The 20979-nt window shown below is 46.8% G+C and overlaps 1 protein-coding gene and 2 non-coding genes across 3 annotated transcripts; all 3 read left to right on the forward strand.

The window, feature by feature from the left end:
• The first annotated feature begins 1928 nt into the window (after nt 1-1928).
• EEF2 (eukaryotic translation elongation factor 2) lies at nt 1929-20524 on the forward strand. The gene is made up of 15 exons (XM_086947093.1): nt 1929-2027; nt 3105-3319; nt 3810-3991; nt 4074-4285; nt 5725-5903; nt 6571-6676; nt 6901-7014; nt 7092-7230; nt 7323-7518; nt 8016-8274; nt 8416-8523; nt 8607-8960; nt 9475-9657; nt 9745-9877; nt 19799-20524. Exons 1-15 carry the CDS (start codon nt 2025-2027, stop codon nt 19990-19992), a joined length of 2577 nt encoding a protein of 858 aa, XP_086803219.1. The 5' UTR covers nt 1929-2024; the 3' UTR covers nt 19993-20524.
• On the forward strand, nt 6749-6815 carry LOC147673282 (small nucleolar RNA SNORD37). The gene has a single exon (XR_015303001.1). It is a non-coding gene; the product is annotated as a small nucleolar RNA SNORD37 (small nucleolar RNA).
• LOC147673283 (small nucleolar RNA SNORA79) lies at nt 7612-7753 on the forward strand. Its single transcript, XR_015303003.1, has one exon. It is a non-coding gene; the product is annotated as a small nucleolar RNA SNORA79 (small nucleolar RNA).
• Nucleotides 20525-20979: the final 455 nt, after the last annotated feature.

Here is a 20979-nt window from a genome sequence, read left to right on the forward strand (position 1 = left end):
GTAATACAAAAGTGTGTTGTAAAATCTACAACTGGTGTTACGTATTTACCAGGCTAAATGTACGTATTTACTAGGCTAAATGTGTCAGCACCGCCATCTATGGGGCAGGGGTGTGGGGATACGTACAGGCGGAATCTATCCAAAAAGTGGAAAATAGCTTTTTAAGATTTCTTCTTGCAGTCCCACACAGTACGTCCACGTTTAGTTGCCACTTAGAACTAGGCCTGTCCTACATCTCTGATATTATAAAGATCCAGTCAATTCTCTTATGGCACCGTCTCTGGACGTCAGATAAGTTAGCGTTTACTCAATCTGTTTTAACAGACTGTCTTATTCTTGAAAACGTTACAAGGATTGGTTGGCTGCAATATGTCAGGAAGTTTTTATATGATCTTGGCCTGGAGAAATATTATCATAACCCCCTTGATCTGGCACTGATCTCAAGGAATTTGCTAACAAATCAATGCCTGATGCACCTAGCAGATCTTCACTTGGTGGCGGAAGTTAATAAAATCTCGGCTCAGCATTCATTGTTGATCCAAACTTCCCTGGTGATCCAGCCATATTTAACTTGGAAATTAACTAGCTGTGACAGATTTCTGTTGACCCGGTTTAGACTCAATATGTTCCACTGATTTGTTACTTTTCCAACCGTTAACGACTGGTCAAAGTTGTTATTCCAATGTCCCTGTGATGGAATATCCTCTCAATCTCTTCTACACCTGAACCTTTTCTATGAATTTTACACTGAACCTAGAAAGCGATGGCTAGTGCCAATTCTAAAAAGCATGGGCCTTCGCCAATATCGACCCGCTTTCATGGTCCTCCAACTCTTGGAATCTGATTTTCTAGCTTTAAATATAGCTAGGTTCTAGAAATTCTGTATTTGTCACAGAACCAATTTATAACTTAAGATTGATGCACTTTAAATCTTTGTTGTATGTTTTTTAACTAGAAATTTCTGAACACTAGTTTTGTCCTGTAATTAACTTATTGTGTTTTTAAATAACTCATGCTTCTTTTTATGGAAAATTTACTGTTTTAGATGAATATACTTTTATGATTTTCTTCTAAATGAAACCAAAAAAGTAAACAAACTGAAACTACTATTAAATATGTTGTTTTTAAGGATTTATGAATCCGAAATAAACGTTTCTGTAATACAAAGGTGTGTTGTAAAATCTACTGCTGGTGTTACTTGGACAACATTGCCAGGTGAGTTTGGCTAACATATTGGAATCAACTAGTACACTTATGCAAGCTTATTGTTGATTCAAGTGTACAGTAGGAAGACAGGCACACCAAGAGCAAACACTGGACTATCCCACAGAAGACTGACATCATTAATGTTTGACAGGACCTCGAGACTGCGGAAACCAGCCCAATCTACCTGAACATAGTCTGTAGTGACGTCAGAACTGGAATGGTTGTATTGCATCATATTGTACCTATAAAAAAAATACCAATAGTTAAAATTATCCAAAATGTCTATAGAGACAGGTGAAATGTTTACACGTTTGGTGCTACTCTATCATTGACCCCACGACCCCCCTGAAGGTTTACCCTCAGTGTTAATTTGTTAAACAGCAGCTGTAGGTGAAGGCAAAGTGCAGAGCTCCTAATGCCCCGCGGTGGAGCAGGAAGGGACACTGATGCAGCCCTGGAGCTCTGCCACCACAGCCTGTGATGTAACCGTGGGATGGGACTTTGCACAGAGCTGGAACCAATAACCAAGTACACCACGTATGCCTCAGCACAGACGCTGCTGCCTCTTTAAGAAAATGTCTCGCAGTACCATAGATAAAGCAGTCGTGGGTGCAGCGCGCCTCCCGAAAACAAACACTGCGCCTGCGCCGGAGAGCGTGAGGAGTGTCACGTGACTCAACCGGCGTCGTACTATATATTCAGAGCGTGTTGACGTCAGCGTTCTCTTCCGCCTGTCTGTCCCGCGAGTGAGGCAGGCAGTCCAACCCGCCTTCCTTCTCCGTTCCCGGTCTGAGGAGAATCCACCGCCATCCGCCAAGATGGTGAGTGCGGGCGAGCTGCCGCCGTTACCCGGGGCACTTCCGGGCTTTCCGGGACCTGTCGCGGCCGATATTATCGCGGGCTGTTGGTGGGGGTTCTTGTGACTGAGCGTGAGGCCGGCGAGGAGAGGAAGACAAAAGGATGGTGCCCGTTAGAATCGAATCCCTCACCGAGAGCTGTCCTCCGCCGTGACGTTGAACCGTCCTGGGGGCTCACTGGCGCGGCACAGTGGTCTAGGATAGGCCGGGGATGCAGTGCGGCCTCCGGTGGAAGCGGTTGGTAGCCCCCGGGATGTCTGAAGAGAGATTCTAGGTTCCGACACCGGTAGTTCCGTTTTAGGCCTATTTCCTCCTGGAGGCGGGGGCCGGTGTTACTCGGGTGTCTGTTACGACACCCGGCCTGATATTTTGCCGGTGGGGGCCGGCGGAAGCTCGCAGGCTCTCCGCCGAGGGTGGTGCGTCATCGGGCAGTGACCTGCTGCAGGGGCGGGAACTGCTGCGGAGGGCGGGATCCCCACCGGTTCGGCTCTCGTGTTCGTCATCGGCGGCTGCACCCGATCCGTGTCGGGGAGGAAGGGCTGGAGGACGCCGCTGGTGGCGCTCCGACCCTCCCGCCAGCAGCATGGAGGCTCCACTGCCGTGTCAGCAGCGCTGCCCTCGGAGCCCTGTTTTTTCCATACTTTCTATGGAACATCTTGTGTTTTAATCTTACATAGCGAAGCTAATACCCAATTTTGATTGTAGCGTAATAGTCTGCTAAACTGAACAGGTCATTGATGTAGGGGGCACTGGTGATTGGGTGTCCATATATTATTAGTTTGTTTTTTGTCTTCATAATCATGTACGAAGTTGGATTAAGGAGCTGGGCAGGTGATACATTGTGGTTAATCCATAACTATACCGAAGTTTTATGTAGTCCGTCTCTTAATTCTAACGGCCCGGGTATGTTTTAATGAAAGCTGCAGTTTCAAAACAATTTTGATTAAGTCAACGGCTAGAAATGTGTAATGTAGTGGTGTAAGTCCTTTGAAACATTAAGTGTAGAGCATTTTATGACCCCCTTCTTTTCATATTTTTTAGGTGAACTTCACCGTAGACCAGATCCGGGCCATCATGGACAAGAAGGCTAACATCCGAAACATGTCAGTGATTGCACACGTGGACCATGGGAAATCAACGCTCACTGACTCCCTTGTCAGCAAAGCTGGAATCATCGCTTCTGCAAGGGCTGGAGAGACTCGCTTCACCGACACCCGAAAGGACGAGCAAGAGAGATGCATCACTATTAAGTCAACGTAAGTGAAGGAAACTGACCAGTGGTGCATAATTTTCGTTAACTAGGATTTTAATTTCCTGCTCTATAAAACAGGAGTTCCCTAACCTGCGGTTCGACCGGTTATTCAGTTAAGAAATTTAACTAAAAAAAAACCTTTAAGTGTAGTACTGTATGTGGTTCAAATAATAATTTGCCTATTTCTCCTGAAGTGGTTTCTTTTGTAGTGGGTGCGAACAGTAATAAACAATTACCAGGGGGTAGGAAAGGTTACACATCCCACGGGATAGGAAAGGTTGGGAGCCCTTGGTTTTTAAACTACTCCATCTAGTAATCTGACTTTTAATATTTAGGCTTTTCCTGTCGCTTATGCTTTACTAATTATATTTCATTATACATTTATTTTCAGTTAGTGGTTTGAGTTTTGAACATTGTACTATTAATGTAAAGTTGCTATGCCTCTTTTGGTACTAAAATGAATACATTTTTTCATAATCCATCTTTTATTGCAGAGCCATTTCTCTGTTTTATGCCCTGTCAGAAAATGACTTGGCTTTCATCAAGCAGTCTAAAGATGGTACTGGGTTTCTCATCAACCTGATCGACTCCCCAGGACACGTTGACTTCTCCTCTGAAGTCACAGCTGCCCTTCGTGTCACAGACGGAGCTCTGGTCGTCGTGGACTGTGTCTCTGGTAAGGGTTGGAGTTGAATACCAGCATGTCTAAGTCTGCGTCTTGCTTTTTGATGCTTAGTGTGTCTGTTGTGCCTCTCCAGGGGTGTGTGTACAGACTGAAACTGTCCTGCGTCAGGCCATCGCCGAGAGGATTAGACCAGTATTGATGATGAATAAAATGGACCGTGCTCTGCTCGAGCTGCAGCTGGAAGCTGAGGAGCTGTACCAGACATTCCAGCGCATTGTGGAGAACGTCAACGTTATCATTTCCACTTATGGCGAAGGGGAGGCTGGCCCTATGGGCAACATCATGGTACGGCTTCCTTTCCTGTGCACGTCATGGCCCCTCTCCCCTGTTAACCATATGGTTTCAGTTATTATCGTTGGCAAATCTGCGGAATGGTGTTACTATATTTCCCATTGTGCGGTCTTCGTCCTCTGTTGGTGTTTGCATGTTAAGTTTAAACGTTTGATGCAGTGTCTTTATATGTCAGTGGTGTCGGCTCTTGACTGCATGAAGTGGTGTAGAACTGAACTTGATGCATGACCACTCAATGACTGAGAAATTGTACTACATTAATCTGGCTGCTTTAGGGACTACCTACAATAAATTAACACCTTCACCCTATAAACAAGGGAAATACCATTGCACTATTGAAGTTAACTGCACAATTAATGTTGTGGTAGCTACAACCTAGATTCTCCCAACATGAGGACATCACCAAATAGCTTACTTCTAAGGCGCAGGACAATACAAGATTGAGGTAACCAGGTATGAATTCAGGCGCTCAGCATAGGTACAGGCAGAGTAATTTTACAGATTAGAGGTGCTGCCAAGCAAGAGGGATAGGTTACCAGACTATCTCACAAGACCCAGAGAACACTCTGGGTACTACAGATTTTCAAAGATTCTCACTGAGCACTCAACAGTAAAGTAGGTAATTCAAAGTATATAACAAATATCAAGTCAAAGTAGTATGGATCTGGTCATCTGATTGTCCTTATCGAGATAATAACCATTCTATAAAACTATTATCTATTCATAATCCCATATAAACTTGCAATGAATTATTAACTTAACGTAGATCAATGTTTCCATTGATATTGGGAGACATAAATGTCAATCATGTTCTTGTACTCTGAAGGTGATGCAGAGGCTTGTAAATTATCTTCATTTAGTGAATATTTTTTAATTCTTAGGTTGCAGCCTTAAAGAAGTCAATGATGCATGATAACAATGCTTGACGAAACGAGTGTTGGCTGCTGAGAATATTAATTGATATAGAGAATAACCAATAAACCTCACTTGGATATATTACCAGGATTTAACATTGAGCCCCGGTGTGTTTTTACCTCGGTATACTAATCGAGTCGTTATCTTGCTAAGGACAATCTGTGACCAGAGCCTTACTACTTGGAATTGATGTTATATACTTTGAATTATCTACTTTACTTACTGTTGAGTGCTCAGTGAGAATCTATGAATTTCCAAGGCACAGGGATTGATAGTTTGAAATTACCCCTTTCTATTGAATGAAAAGCGAAACAAAGGTACCTACAAAACTAGTCATGTATTCAGCTGTCACTGCATACCGGTCCAGTAAGTTGGATGGCCTAGTTGTATTAAACACGTAAACATTTTCTTGGCGGTTATCCTTTAATTTGCCTGGGTTTTGTTGTCCCAGTTTGATTGCTCTTCCAATGATTCTCCTGGTGCGCATACTTATTTGATTCCCACCCCCTCTCTCTCAGATTGATCCAGTTCTTGGTACTGTCGGCTTCGGTTCTGGCCTGCACGGTTGGGCTTTCACCTTGAAACAGTTTGCAGAGATGTATGTCACAAAGTTTGCTGCTAAGGGTGATGCCCAGCTTGGTGCTCCCGAGCGTGCCAAGAAGGTCGAAGATATGATGAAGAAACTTTGGGGAGACAGGTGAGTTAATGGCTTCAGAAATCTTCGTCAGTCGGTGACTGTAAAGGCTTGACAGGAGTACTGTTTTGTATGACGTGTTCCCCACACTTGTTTGGGGTTCAGCTTTGAACCAATCTTTATCCTTTGCTGCCACTACTCGAGGAACCCGCAGCGCTGCATCTTCAGGGCTCTATCGAGCTCTCACTTGTTTAACACCTTGGCTGCTAGGCGTTTCCCCCCCCTGTGCTGGAAAATGCTTGAGTACATTATTCATGACGAGCTCAGCTCGTCATCAGCACAGCTCAACTGTGCCATGACGAGCTGAGCTCGTCATGACCATCGAAAGGGTTAATTTTAGTGTTCGTGTCAGGTCTTTGGCAGCCCACTTCTGACGGTGTACACGGGTCAAGTTAGAGTTCAACAGGGAACCCGCTCTTGTAAGGTCTCCTGTGAAGCCATTGGCCGCCTGCTCCCTTTCTTGTATCGCTGGATCCACAGACGGGGTTGAGCTGTGGCTGTGCTCTCTTCTGGTTCTTCATTGCTTGCCTGGGTTTTACTTTGGGTCCCCCGGGTACTGCTATGACGGGGTGAAGACCACTTGTGTTGTAACTTAAGTTCCCTTAACAAGCTGTGAGTGACGTGCATTTGAAGGCAAACTACTCCCTAACGTGCAATTCATTACCTGCAGATATTTTGATCCCGCAAACGGCAAGTTCAGCAAGACTGCAACCAACGCAGATGGAAAGAAACTGCCAAGGACCTTCTGCCAGCTGGTGCTGGACCCCATCTTTAAGGTGAGAATCCGGATCTAATCCATCGCCGTTCATTCCTGGCCCTGTTAGTGGGTAAAGCTCTGGTTAACTGGTGGACATGATGACTTACATTTCTTCACTTTGACCTGATAATTTTTGAAGAAAATCCTAATGTCTGACTACCTTTGTATGCAGTTGGCGTCCTGCGGGCAGGTCTAGTAACAATGGCTCTGTACTACGCTGACATTTTTCTCTCCCTCCTCAAGGTGTTTGATGCCATCATGAACTTCAAGAAAGAAGAGACCGCGAAACTGATCGAGAAACTGGAGATCAAGCTGGACAGTGAGGATAAGGACAAGGACGGCAAGCAGCTGCTGAAGGTACTTGACATGCATGTGTCCTGGGGCTGTATGCAGCGGTGTGTGGTGTCGCGGCTCATCCTGTGCTCTGTTTACAGGCGGTCATGAGGCGCTGGCTGCCAGCCGGAGAAGCTCTGCTCCAGATGATCACCATCCACCTGCCCTCCCCGGTCACTGCCCAGAAGTACCGCTGCGAGCTCCTGTACGAGGGGCCCCCCGACGACGAGGCTGCCATGGGTGAGTGCCAGCTGCTCGCCACCCGAGCATCCGTTTAATGTACCGCTCTGGTGGTGCTCGGCTAATAACCTGCTGGTTCTCGCCTCTTTAAGGTATCAAGACCTGTGACCCCAAAGGCCCCCTGATGATGTACATCTCTAAGATGGTGCCCACCACGGACAAGGGTCGCTTCTATGCTTTCGGACGAGTCTTCTCTGGTGTAGTGTCCACTGGCCTGAAGGTCCGAATCATGGGGCCCAACTACACCCCCGGCAAGAAGGAAGACTTGTACCTGAAGCCCATCCAGAGGTGAGTAGCCGGAAGTGCAGTGGTGCTGAAGCTGCTTCCCGTCAGCCTGTACTGAAAGCCGCTCGTGATAGCACGGGGCGGCTCCCTTGTACCCGACGGCCGTTCCTCACGCTGCCCGAGGCGTGGGCTCCGTGATTTTAGGCCGTCGTAGAGTAATGTGGCCTGTCTTCACCCCGGGCGTGCTCGGGCAGGTGGCTGCCCGCCATCGTCTCGGGTTTTGCGGGGCCGCACAGTCTGCTACCTTTCCCCGTTTCTTGCCTACCTCATTCTGTTTGGCCAATGTTCGTTGGCACCCCGAGCCCCCGTTTGGTAGTACTTCCATCGACCCTCCATTCCCCATGGCTATTTTGGGGCCCGAGTTTCTCGGGATAAGCTGTGCTGGACTGCTGGTGTGTATCCTTGTCTATAGGGCCCGCCCGCGCATGCCACATTGTTTAACGCTTGTCCTCCGCATTGGCATGGTCGCCGCCTGCTAACCTGTCTTCTCGTCCCCTCAGGACCATCCTTATGATGGGGCGCTACGTGGAGCCCATCGAGGACGTGCCTTGCGGTAACATCGTGGGTCTGGTGGGCGTGGACCAGTACCTGGTGAAGACTGGCACCATCACCACCTTCGAGCACGCCCACAACCTGAGGGTGATGAAGTTCAGTGTCAGCCCTGTCGTGCGCGTTGCTGTGGAGGCCAAGAACCCCGCCGACCTGCCCAAGCTGGTGGAAGGGCTGAAGCGCCTGGCCAAGTCTGACCCTATGGTGCAGGTGAGTTGAGGGACCGAGCGCGTGGCCAACATGCCCTGGGGGCCAGATTCCCAATGAATGGAAGTGGATGGGCCTATGGGGTCACTATGGAGCTTGTTTCCAGTCGCTGCGCGTGCGCTGACCCCCTCCCTTGTCTTGCAGTGCATCATCGAGGAGTCCGGGGAGCACATCATTGCCGGCGCCGGGGAGCTGCATCTGGAGATCTGCTTGAAGGATCTGGAGGAGGACCACGCCTGCATCCCCATCAAGGTGAGCCCCCACTCTTTCTTCCATCTCGCCTGGTATCCTCGGTGTCTTGAGGCGCTCCACCAACCCATGGGCTTGTCTTGCAGAAATCTGACCCCGTTGTGTCTTACCGCGAGACGGTGGCCGAAGAGTCCAGCGTGCTCTGCCTCTCCAAGTCTCCCAACAAGCACAACCGCCTGTACATGAAGGCGCGCCCCTTCCCAGACGGCCTGGCCGAGGACATCGACAAGGGGGACGTGGCTGCCCGCCAGGAGCTGAAGACCCGTGCCCGCTACTTGGCAGAGAAGTACGAGTGGGACGTCACCGAGGCCCGTAAGATCTGGTGCTTCGGTCCCGACGGCACCGGGCCCAACATCCTGGCCGACGTCACCAAAGGAGTGCAGTACCTGAACGAAATCAAGGACAGCGTGGTGGCCGGATTCCAGTGGGCCACCAAAGAGGTAATGGCAGTGGAAGCTGGGGCTGACTTGCTGGGACAGGCCAATGACTTATTAAGTGACTTTGTCCATCCCATTTTTGATTCCTTCTGCTCACTTCAGAGAACTGCTGTATCTTTTGCATAGACTCCAAAGTGCATGTTTCCCATCTGCCGCCTCATGCTTCTATCCCTGCCTTCATTGCTTTCTCGGGCACTTATTTTCCTTGCATCCCTTTCACTGGTCTCAAAGGTGTGCCCTATTTGCTTTGCTAGTTTTTCCTATTTCTAATGCACCATCTCACTTCTAGATTGTTTGCTCTTGAAAATAGAACTTGGGTTCTGTAGTAGGGGATCTGTGTATAGTCATAATCTAGTGAATAGTCGGGGTCCACGCACATGGGCGGGACTATTCACTATATTATGACTATAACAGATAACCCTACTACAGAATTGGAGTTACAGAAAATAAACTACTCACTTTATTTGCTCATGACATCAGAAGGAAGTGATCTCACTGTTATCCCTTCTGCTTGCAGGGTGCTCTGTGTGAGGAGAACATGCGCGCTGTCCGCTTCGATGTCCACGATGTGACCCTGCACACTGATGCGATCCACAGAGGTGGCGGCCAGATCATTCCCACAGCCAGGAGGTGCCTCTACGCCTGTGTCCTTACTGCGCAGCCCAGACTCATGGAGCCCATTTATCTGGTGGAAATTCAGGTAACATTTCTATCTTGGTTTAGTTGTTTGCCGCAGATTCCTTCCATGTGTTCATCATTGACTAAACAATGTGCTTCTCTCCTGCAGTGTCCCGAGCAAGTGGTTGGCGGAATCTACGGTGTCTTGAACAGGAAGCGTGGCCATGTGTTTGAGGAATCCCAGGTGATGGGCACCCCAATCTTCGTGGTCAAGGCGTACCTACCTGTAAACGAGTCTTTTGGTGAGTGCTTGGGGCTTAGTAGAGTGTGAACTGCTTCGGTATGGAGTCTAGTTGCTTGAAAACGTCCTTTAGGTATATTTGGGGTCACTGAAAACGTGCGGTTGTCACAATTATAACTTTGCCAGAATCTGCTGCAAATTCAGCACTTTTTAATTGTTTCTAGCAGACTGCTTGTATTAAACACCAACATGTGGTGCAGTGGAAGACCCTCTGCGTATGTTGACTGGTCAGCCTCTTTTAGTTATTGCTATATTTGGGTGTTAAACTAAGCATGGGCTGCACCTCACCAATTACCAGACGGTGCTGAAGTGTAAAAACAAAACAATCCAGTAATACTATCCCAACCTGCAACATAACTCTACTGTTTGAGGTATGTGAGCTGTACTCCTGCCATCTAGTGTTGGGTCTGGATGTTTTCGTTTTTTCTTCAGTCTTTCCAGTCGAGGTAGGCGACTCCTCCTTTCAGAGAAAGTGTGCATGGTTATTGACTCGTTCCAGTTAGACACCGTTTCTCTGGTTCCCCCTCAATGTGCAGTCCACTTATCATTGCCATGAGTGTTTTCAAACTTCTTTCCATTCTCTGCATCTTATTTAATACAAAGTCTTGCGATTGAGTAGCTTGTGGGAGACCTCACAGTAGATTAAAAACTACATTCAAATTCTGCCCTTGGTGCCATAAGTCCCTGCACAAAGTGTTCAACTTGTGCATGCTGATCTCTGGAGCACAACAAACAGGACTGCCACACGTGTTAAACTTTGCAATCGAAGTAAACTCACTGCAACCATCTGGCTTGATGTGACCTGCAGAGCCAACGATCTTGTCTCTTCAGAGATGATTCTAAACAAGAGACTGGCATTGCCATAGGAGCAGAGGAAGAACAGGAGCCCATCTCACTCTCCGAATCTGTGGCTATCCTGCACCGATCCCCTCTTGCCCCAAATCCCAACTCTGTTCAAGGAAAAGGCTCCAGTCACCTCTGCTTTCAGGCCACGGTCAGCACAGAGAACATGTTTCCAACGTCCTGCCTTTAGGCTTGGCACCAAAACACACAAGCTTTCCGGCTTGGAATCGAGTCCACGTTCAGATGCAGAGCTGAAACCTTTGGGCCGAAACCCTGCTCTGCTCCACCTCCTTCGATGCTGTAGACTACTTAGGAACTGAAAGCCTTGGCATCCAAGACACAGCACTGAAACACAGATGCTCCGATGCGATCAAAGGAGTACGTATCCAGGTCCTCTTCAAACGGACCATCAGTCCAAAAACTGGGCATATGACCAAATTGCCACTTGAACAAAAACCTGAGCCTGAAGCTTAACACATTCCTTTAAAAAAGGAAACATGTGGGTACTAACCCTTCATCGAGACAGACCCATTGTCCATTTCACCTACTAGTTCACCACTACCATATACACCTGATAAGAATGATGGGGCTGGGGACAATGATCCAACTCCTCCAGACCCCTGGAGAGATTACAACAGATTCTTCCACAGGTAACTATCCTGATCTTTACCCTACTAAACCTTCACCACCAGATGACAACGTAGGCTATATAGAACTATTCAGCAGAGCTGCGCATTATCATGGGGTTCAATTACACAAGAAATCCCTAGAGGAAGATTTCCTTTTTGAAACACTTAGTAGGTCCCAAAGATCCACTCACTTCCTGTGCTCAATGGTATGCTAGGACATGTGGATGACCTATTTAATGATCCTGTTTGAGCACATTCTCACCCCCAGGGTAGACAAAAGATAAATCTGCACCATCAGATCCAATTTATACCAGGTACCCTTAGATTCTTTAATTTCTAATGCTCGTAAACGGGCCTATTCTCAAATGTCAAGAGATACTCCACCTCCAGACAGAGTCCAAATTGAGACACCTCTGGGAAAGAGCCTCCCAGGCTGCAACATTCTACCACATTTTTAACACCCTGGCACTTTTAGACAGGTACGATAGGCACATTGGGAGACAGGTACGATAGGCACATTGGGAGTAAATGGAACAATTGCTCAAGTTCTGCCTGAGTACAAGTCCAAAGCTCAAGACCAGGTGTAAGAGGTAAAGCTAATCTGTAACAATTCCATCAGGTGTTGGATGCAACTGGCACTGCAGCTAGAGCAATCCACACACCAGCGTTCTTTAAGAAGACCCGCATGGTTAATAATTTCAGGGTTTGAACCAGAAGTTCAAGCTTCTATCAAACACCTCAAGCCCTGTAGTAGACACAACCTTCCAAAAAATGAAAAGCCCCGGTCTCTTGGCTGTGGTTCCTTTCGGTGCTCTTATTGTGGAGGAGCCAAGAATACCTCCTTGGACACTGCCTCTACATCATTCAAAGTCCACAATCTGCTCTCTGCTTCCAAGGGTTTCTTCAGCGTAGGTTAGAGGCAACCATGGCAAAGGTCTCTCGCATGCCTTCTCCACCCATACCAAATGGTGACATGCCTACATTCTCCCTGACTAACATCTGTCCAGTTGTCGTTCTCAATTCTACCCATCTGGCAATCAATAACGACCGACTAATTGGTGCTAGGAATTATCCATTCTGGTTATTGCCTTGAGTTTACAAACCATCCTCCAAACATTCCTCCACTTTCGCGCAATGTCACCAGACCACCTAAACCTTCTCAAACAAGAGGTTAAGTCTTTCCTCTTGAAGGGAGCTATAGAGCCCGTACCACTTCAATACCAGGGGTCGGGCATATACTCCCTTTACTTTCTCACACCAAAACAGGATGATACTCTGACCTATCTTGGACTTTGTAATTGAATTGTTACATACGATTAGAACTTTCACATGGTGCCCCTTCAAGAGGTCCATGCCTACAACAGGGACTTTCTGTCTACTCTAGACTTAAACACATACTCCCACATTCCAATAAATCCTGCTCATTGTAATTTGCTCAGATTTGTGGTGGGGGGCACCATTACTAGTTCAAATTACTCCCATTTGGAGTCTCTGCTCCCAAAGTCTCCGGCATTTGTCGCTGCTCACCTACGAAGACAACGCATTCATCCCCATCTAGGACGAATGGCTCATGAAGCCAGTACAGATCTAAAAGTTTTCAACCCTGCAGTTACTGCACTAACTGAGGTTTACAGTCAATGTGTTAATCTTATCTTCAACTATCCAACACCCAAAACTATCTAGGAGCCACTTTAGATGCTGAAAGAGCTTTAGCCTTCCCCAATAAAGCCAGAATTCGCAGTATTAAGACTTTCTCCAGTTTCAGCCCACTCACTACCAGTTTGAGTATATGCAGCTGCTGGGAATGATGGCTTCTTGAGTCATGATTATTCCACATGCGTCCCCTTCAGGAATGCCTAGCAAGTCAGTAGAACCAATCACAGTGTCTTTTAACCCATCTAGTGTTGGTAAACTGCTGTACTCTTCATACTGCAGTGGTGAAACCCACACAATTTAGCAAAAGGATAGCCGTTCATTGACTCAGTTCCACAGACCATGCTAACAGCACTCGTTGCTAACTGGTTGGGTGGGGGTCCATCTCCAAGATCACATCTCAAGAGCTGGTAGAAGTCTCTAGCACTCGAAGCATTTCCGACTCAACCTGGTTGGCAAAGTTCTCCTAGTTCGTACTGACAACGTGACTGGTATGTATTGTATAAAAAAACGGGTGACACAAACTGCCACACCTGGCTCAAGACATTTGGAAGTGGGCCATTCACTACAAAATCTATCTCCAATCAGATTGCCTATCTTCTCAGCTGACTTCAAATCTACGAGTTGGTACTCCACCTAGTTATCCTCCCATACTTTCAAAGTTGGGGGCTCCCTCAAATAGATCTTTGCCACTCAAATGCAAAATGCCCAAGCTTTGCCTCCAGGTATCCACACCCGCTCTCCAAAGGCAATGCACTATGGATGAACTGGTCAGGGATATTTTCCTAATCTTTTCCACCTCTCCCACTCATTCACTTAGTGGTTCTGAAGCTCAGGCAAACATCCCTCTCAACCTTGGTTTGCAACCCTGTTGGAGCTGTCACTAGTTCACATCAAAAGCGGATTTCTCCATGGCTGTCAAGGTGCAGACACCCAGATCCCAAACCACTCACCCTAGCGATTTGATCAGTTGGATTATCTGAATCTTCCACCAAACTGTATTAAAATCATTAGAGGCCAGAAGGCCTACTACAAGAGTTTGTTGTTCATTTATCATTGTAAGATCAATCCTCTTAATGCTTCCATACAAAATAGAATTTGTTTACACTTGCAGCGGTGTTAGCTTACACTTCTATCTGCCTACATCTCGCTGCATATCTACAAAATAGGCCAGTGTTCAGATATTTTGTTAAGGGGCTTAAAAGTTATATTACCTCAACTTCCACCTGCCCCAGTGTAGTTTTATCATAGTCCTCACACGTTTAATGGGTCCACCTTTTGAACCTATGTATGAACTGCAATTTCTCTTGTGGAAAATCTATTTCCTCATTGCAATTATTCCACTCTGGAGGGTGGGTGAGCTACAGGTACTAACAATAGAAGAACCTTTTTTCCAGCTTCATACTAACCCTAAGTTTCACATCAATCGATCTGAGTTACCTGTATTCTTTCCTCAAATGAATTCAGTGGCAGAATTAGCTCTAAGCACCGTAGATGTTAGAGCCCTTTTATATTACATAAAAAGAACAAACTCATTTCCTAAAACTAAACAAATTTTTATTGCTTTTGCTGCACCGTACAAAGGCATTCCTATACCAGTCTGGCATTGCCAGATGGATTGTTACATGTAATCAAACCTGTTATGCAAAAGCAAAACTTTCCAATACCCTGAGAGCTCATTCCACTCGCAAAAATAGGGTCTACTATGGCTTTCTTAGGAAACCCTTCAAAAAGTGTTCCCACTCAACAAAGGGATGGGACACCAAATGACAAAGTCAAAAACAACTTCCCTTTGGGATATTTTTATAGATACTGTTGGAAAACGAGGCAGCATCTGTGAGGCCTGCACAAATAACATGACTACATTTATCCTTCACTGGGAACCAAACACCCTAGGGCAGCGCCTGACTCTCAGGGTAGCGTTGCAGAGCAGTCTGAGGCTTACTCAAGGGAGGTGGTGTGGGCTAGTATTCGCCATTTGCAGGCACGCAAAAATAACTCTATAATTGTCCAAGTCTGTACTTTGCTTTATAAAAGTAAGAGTACATTTATAAAGCACACCACTCAATACTATACACCAATTTACAAATATACATAAGCTGTTGGAATTACTTTGTGACATTGCATAACATCTCCAACCCTCCCGCGGGGGGGTGGGGTCTAGTACCACCACTCCCATGTATGCGCATCTTGCCCCCAATGCTATTAGTTTAATCTATCCTGGAGTGAGGGCCCTGCGCACTGGCACCATCTCAGTGGCGTCTCCCTCCCATTACCTCAAAGCATTAAACAGGGATACACCTGCCTTGGTGACACATGGCCCTGACCAAGCATTTCCTACTGACCCTAAAGTATACCCCTCTACATCTTAAGGGCTAACAGTCTGTGGTCTTCACCAAAGCGCAGCAGCAAGACTACATGTTTACGCACACTTTAGAATGACAGTACTCAGCACATTTGGCTATCATTAAAAATCCATTGTAATTGCAGCCCCTAAAGGCATCACAGATTATCACAGGATTAAGTTGTAAATACCGTCAGACACCCTAGCAGGAGTGTCTAGCCACTTAAATCCACTTTGCTTGTGACATCACCTTACACCAGTACTTCATATTGAACATCAGTCCCTCTAAAAGAAATGACCATTAATAAATGCATTTCAGTGTAATTACGCCATTTCACCTCCAGGGGATGCCCTTGGACATCTCCAACTCAGCCCTTCAATCTTTGATGCACTTCTCAATGAACCCCCAGCTGTAGAACAAAGTTCCAGGCTAGGAGGTGATGCAATCTTCGCTGAGAGTTGAGGGGTTATTATTCTTAAACCATCAAACTTAGGGTGGGACTTAGCTTTGTGCTGGGGGTGAGACTGTGCTGCTCCAGCAGCTCCCCAGCACCGTTTCACACAAGGGTGACCTCTCTGGGGGCCACAAACGCTTATAACAATCCATTCCTCGTGCCTTGCAAGGCATCATCAGGCGCTTATAGCTCCTGCCGCTTTCTGGGGCCTCGGTGGGGGGGACCCCTGGGTATGCAATGCAGGCAGCCCATGCTTTGGCCGGGGGCCTGGTCTCACCCAGACCCCTGGCTCCTCCTTCCTTGCCCGGGACCATAGTCTCACCCGGGACCCCTGCAGGCTCTCCACGTTGGAGAGCAGGCCCGGGACCGGATTCACCCCGGGGGCCTTTTCTGGACCGGCGGCAGAACCTTGTGCACTTCGCTATCAGGGGCCTCAAGTCAAAGGGCGCTCACCTTCTGGGGGCGTGTCTCAGCCCCTGGAGGTCCGATCTACCCCATTTTTGTGTCTTCTTGCTCCTGGCGCTGCCCCAGCCACTGGGAGCATTCCCCCTTCTCCCTCCGGGTTTCCAAGAGGTGCATTCTGCAGGGAGTGGTCTGCACTGGCTCCATGTGCCAGCCTTTTGCTTGGCTCTTCTCCCTGTGTATAGGCCTCTTCTGCGCACCGGTCGTGGGCTCCCTGGTGCTGTTAGGGGCCTGGTGGGCAGTCAGGGGTGTCCTCCTTCCAACTGCCCATTGCACCAGGCTCCAGCACCTTTCGCCACCACATCACTGCCCCTGCTCCCTCTTTGTCCAGCCTCTGGGTTTGTTCAAAATGGGAGTCGTCCAGTGTCTCTGGCCACATGGCCTCTGAAACCCAACTCTTTCCTTCTTGGTGCAGCCTGGTGCCTGGCACCCAGTGACAACTGCTAATGGATGAGCCTGTAGCCCCACCCATCTTTGTGGAGAGGAGGCCCTAGCTTGTGGAAGAGGTTATCAATCCATCCAGCTGAGGTCAACCCTCAGCCTGGGTCTGGTCGTAGCTGGCTCAGAGAAATGACAGTTCTATATGACCCAAAAGCGGCACATATGACTTTTAGACACTGCAGAATACTTATTTTCACCTACTCTACAATGGACTTTAGTGCATGTCTGGAATCTGTGGGACTTGTTGAAGTCATTTTAGCCATGGGCCCCACATCCCCATAGGGGAATAATGAAGTGAAAACGCAGTAAAACACTGACTCTCCCTGGCATGTTCCTTCCCAGGGTATAAAGCCTATTCCAGTCACCACCCAATTCTGCATAAGTCCTGCCACACCATTCACTTTGTAGCTGCTCCTGGATTGCGCACACTAGGAATCTCTCCTGCGCAGCTCCTACACATGTGCACTCATTTACACCAGTGTCTGCATGTAACCAGCATAGTGTCCCATACTCCAGCTGCTGCACAGTGGCCTAGTCAAGCCAGGCGGAGACTAGTAAAATCTCCATGCAGTCTCCATATGAGTTCACTGTGGATGAGTCCCAGATTATGAGGCTCGCCCACAGTAAAAGCTCAACAATTAGGTGCTCAAAAAGCATAAAATCCAGGCGGCCCCTAGTGTCAAAACCACCTAACACATACCATACTGCATACTCCCACATTCAAACTGTCATTGATCACAGAAATTGGTTAAAGCCATTTCATACATAATTTTTTTAATCTGCAATCTTTCTTATGATGACCTACAATTTATAGCAGTTCACTGAATATTGTACATAAATTCTAATAACCGTAACAAAATCTACATTAACACATTTTAATTGTTACAACCACTATTGGTATCAATCTCACCAATTCCTAGATTTAAAATAGTGTCAGGACTTCGCTGGACCAGAAAGCGATGCCTTTCGAAGGTATCAAAAGGGCCTAATCTCCATCAGGCGGAACAAATGTCTCACAGCATTCTTCTCTAATTTCAAAAGCTAGGATTATTGGTTGTTAAAGTGAGGTCCATGTTTCTCCACTCAACGTATCTTTTGGCTCCACAATGCTTTGAGAAGCAAGACGTGTGTGACACTGATATATCCTGTATCTTTCTTCAATGTAAAACAGAGGGGGGGACAGTATCTCATAATGAAACGTCTTCCAGTGTTTCAAATTCTTCAATATTATACTCCTGTCATCTCTAATATCTGGACTGACGAGTTGCCCTGATTTGTTAAACCCGAAGTTTCAAGATGGTTTGCATCGGATTCAATATAGCCAATGTGCAAAGCTTCCTACCTAGGAGCATAACTGGAAACCGATCGAGGACTGAGTACGCAAGGAGGCTGATTAGTGAAACTCTGCAGCAAGCCAAAGTAGCTTAATACAAATTTCCCATTACATAAATTCAGTTTTTAAAATAGTGGCATTGTAAACTTGTGCCATCTAGTGGTGAGCTTGGACATTTGTATTCAGAAGTCACAAGATATAGTGACTCCTTTAGTAGTACATGTTCAGACTTGTACTGATCAGGCAGCACGTAGTGGCACTTGCTACCAGGCCGGACTCACCACGGCATCTAGACACCCTCTCCCGGACTTAATAGTAGGGTCTTAAACTGACTCTGGCTTCTAAGGTCTTTTACAGACCTTTGCATTCATACTATTTGACTTGACCCATAGGATAGTAGCTTTGGCCCTCTCAGACTGATCACAACTCCATATATTCTGCTATGGGTAGACTTGTTCCGCAGCTGTGCGTCCTTCAAAAGCCTGTCTGGTTTGCCAGTACTTCAAAAACCAGCCAGCATCTCCCTTGAAGTGAAGGGCCACTTGCCTGCATCCTGTAGGCTCCAACAAACGTCCAGTTCAAAGTAGCTGCTGACCACCTGGATCACTGACTAGCTGCACCTGGAGGAGGCTGGCATACTCCAGAGGCCAGGTCTGTCTTTAATTTGAGCTACCAGGCCCCTATTAGCCTACCTGCACCAATAACCAGGGTACTGACCCCTTGCTGCAACCAACACTTTAGAGTAGTTGAAGGACGCCTGGTTTGTGGAGGCTGTCTAGTTTCCCCATTGCTGGTCCAGAACAAGAACTGACTACCTATGACTCGCACAGGCTGGTTGACAAAACCTTGTGCATCCAAGCTTCCTGACCCAGGTCCTCTAATACTGCTACCCCCCTCCTTGCTCAAAGGACCCTCACAAACTCAGCCTCCTGTGGAAGCTCTTGGACTTGTCTTCCAAGCCCCCCTGCAGTGATTCTAGGCTAACCCCCCCCCCCTTGCCTACAGTTTAGTGCACAAAACTACCAAACCCATCCAGCACCTCTACCGCTGAAAATACCAGGGCACGTCAAAACAAAACTGATGGGAAAGCATTGGTGTTGGTTTGTGGATCTATTGACTGCAACAGAAGGATTGGTGTGGATCTGTATCATTTATTGATTGTATGCAATATTTTTAACACTTTCTAAGTCTGCTTGACAACACTACCACAAATGGTGCACCTTGTGATTTTAAAGTATTCTCCTGTCCACCTATAAGGGATGTCCGGACTACACCTCTTTTTGGTGTACCATATAAAAAGGCAGCTTCCTACATTATGGTTTTAGGGAGACTTGAGACTGCATTGCCCCAAGTACATTTAATGCTCTGCTCAGTGTAGGCACAAATAAGCCTGCACGGAGTGAAATGTACCCTGGCAGTTAAAAGCCACCGGTTTGCTTTTCGGTTCAGGATGCAGCCATGCTTGCATTTCAGAGGCAGTGAGTGACCAGTCTTTTTATATCTTGAATGTCCCTGCAGCACTTTTTGTACTAAAACTCAATGCATTTATTCAGCCTGTTCCTACACCATTATACAAAGGAATAACCGTTAGCAAATGAGTTCTCCTTGCCAGTTGAAGTATGTCATTAGTGGGCCATGTGCGTGATCTCCATTCCATGGTCAGTCGCTGCTCTTTTTGAATGGGTATACTAGTTGCGCTTTAATTGAATGTAGTAAAAATGCATAGGCCACTAAACTAAAGGTGTCTCTTGTTTTCTTTCAGGTTTTACAGCAGACTTGAGGTCTAACACAGGTGGTCAAGCTTTCCCCCAGTGTGTGTTCGACCACTGGCAAATTCTGCCTGGTGACCCCTTTGATGCCGCTGCCCGCCCAGCCCAGGTTGTGGCTGAGACACGAAAACGTAAGGGACTTAAGGAGGGAATCCCAGCACTGGACAACTTCCTGGACAAATTGTAGAACAGAAGCGGTCCTCCCAGCACCAACCAAACCAACTGTCATTGGACTCTTGAAGATTTAGCCATGGTAACGTGGGAGAAGCTGGCGCATTGTTAGACTGCAGTGACATCTCTTTGCCTTGCACTTGAAGCAGAGCAACTTGATCTCCAGAGTACATTCGTATTCAGCCTTATAGGTTTATCTGTGTTGCACATTATTTTTGGGGGCTCCACGCGGTGCCGGTAACTAAAACATTTCCACTTAACCACACGACTAAGTCGCCTGGTTCATATTTATTTGCGACTCAAAGGAACACAGGTGCACTTGAGGAGGGATGAGGCCTATGAGGTAGCATCTTAAAGGTCAACTGACCGAGAATTACTATGCCAATTGGCTATAAAGGCTTGCGGGTACAGGGACTCCTGGTTTCTTTGGGGCGGGAGAGCTTGTTGGTAGCAGAAAGTTGGAAGGCAGGATCTTGTGCAGTGTGGTTGTCCGCATGAACATCAAATGTGTTAGTGCCATTTAACCAATAAATCTGATCTGAATTCTCGCTTCTTTGCTTATTTTTTCATTACGAAGTTGTAACGAGAACACCTGCTCGGCGATTTGCATGTTGTATTAAACATTTATCTTTTTCAGAGGTTAGCCTTTCCATTAGGACCACCTTTGTGCGCAAATATCATATTTGCATATGAGTTTCTGTGAAGTTAAGGTTTAAAAAAATGAAACCTATAAATAGTTGTTTGTTGCTTCTTGGGAGTCGCGCTATAGCATCACTAAGTCAATGCTGACCATGCTTGTAATTTGGATACTTGGTGGAATTAATAGTTGCTACTGTACCTCTGCTTTTAAAGCTCATTTAAGATTTTTTTTCCTGTTTGTCTCTATATTGGCATGAATCTTCTTTAGGGGTCCTTTGTAACTGGAGCACCGAAGGTGTTTTGAATGGTACGGTTATGTCATTTGTATGTTTTTTGGGCTCTTGTCAGCTGGAGGGACTAATCC

This window comes from Lissotriton vulgaris, chromosome 12 (assembly GCF_964263255.1).
Source record: "Lissotriton vulgaris chromosome 12, aLisVul1.2, whole genome shotgun sequence".
Lineage (NCBI taxonomy): Eukaryota > Metazoa > Chordata > Amphibia > Caudata > Salamandridae > Lissotriton > Lissotriton vulgaris.

What these genes read in the sequence shown, in the direction of transcription:
- EEF2 (XM_086947093.1), top strand. An exon ending in ACGGCAAGCAGCTGCTGAAG is followed by an intron (nt 7,015 to 7,091) that starts GTACTTGACATG and finishes CTCTGTTTACAG; the next exon opens with GCGGTCATGAGGCGCTGGCT. An exon ending in TTTATCTGGTGGAAATTCAG is followed by an intron (nt 9,658 to 9,744) that starts GTAACATTTCTA and finishes TCTCTCCTGCAG; the next exon opens with TGTCCCGAGCAAGTGGTTGG.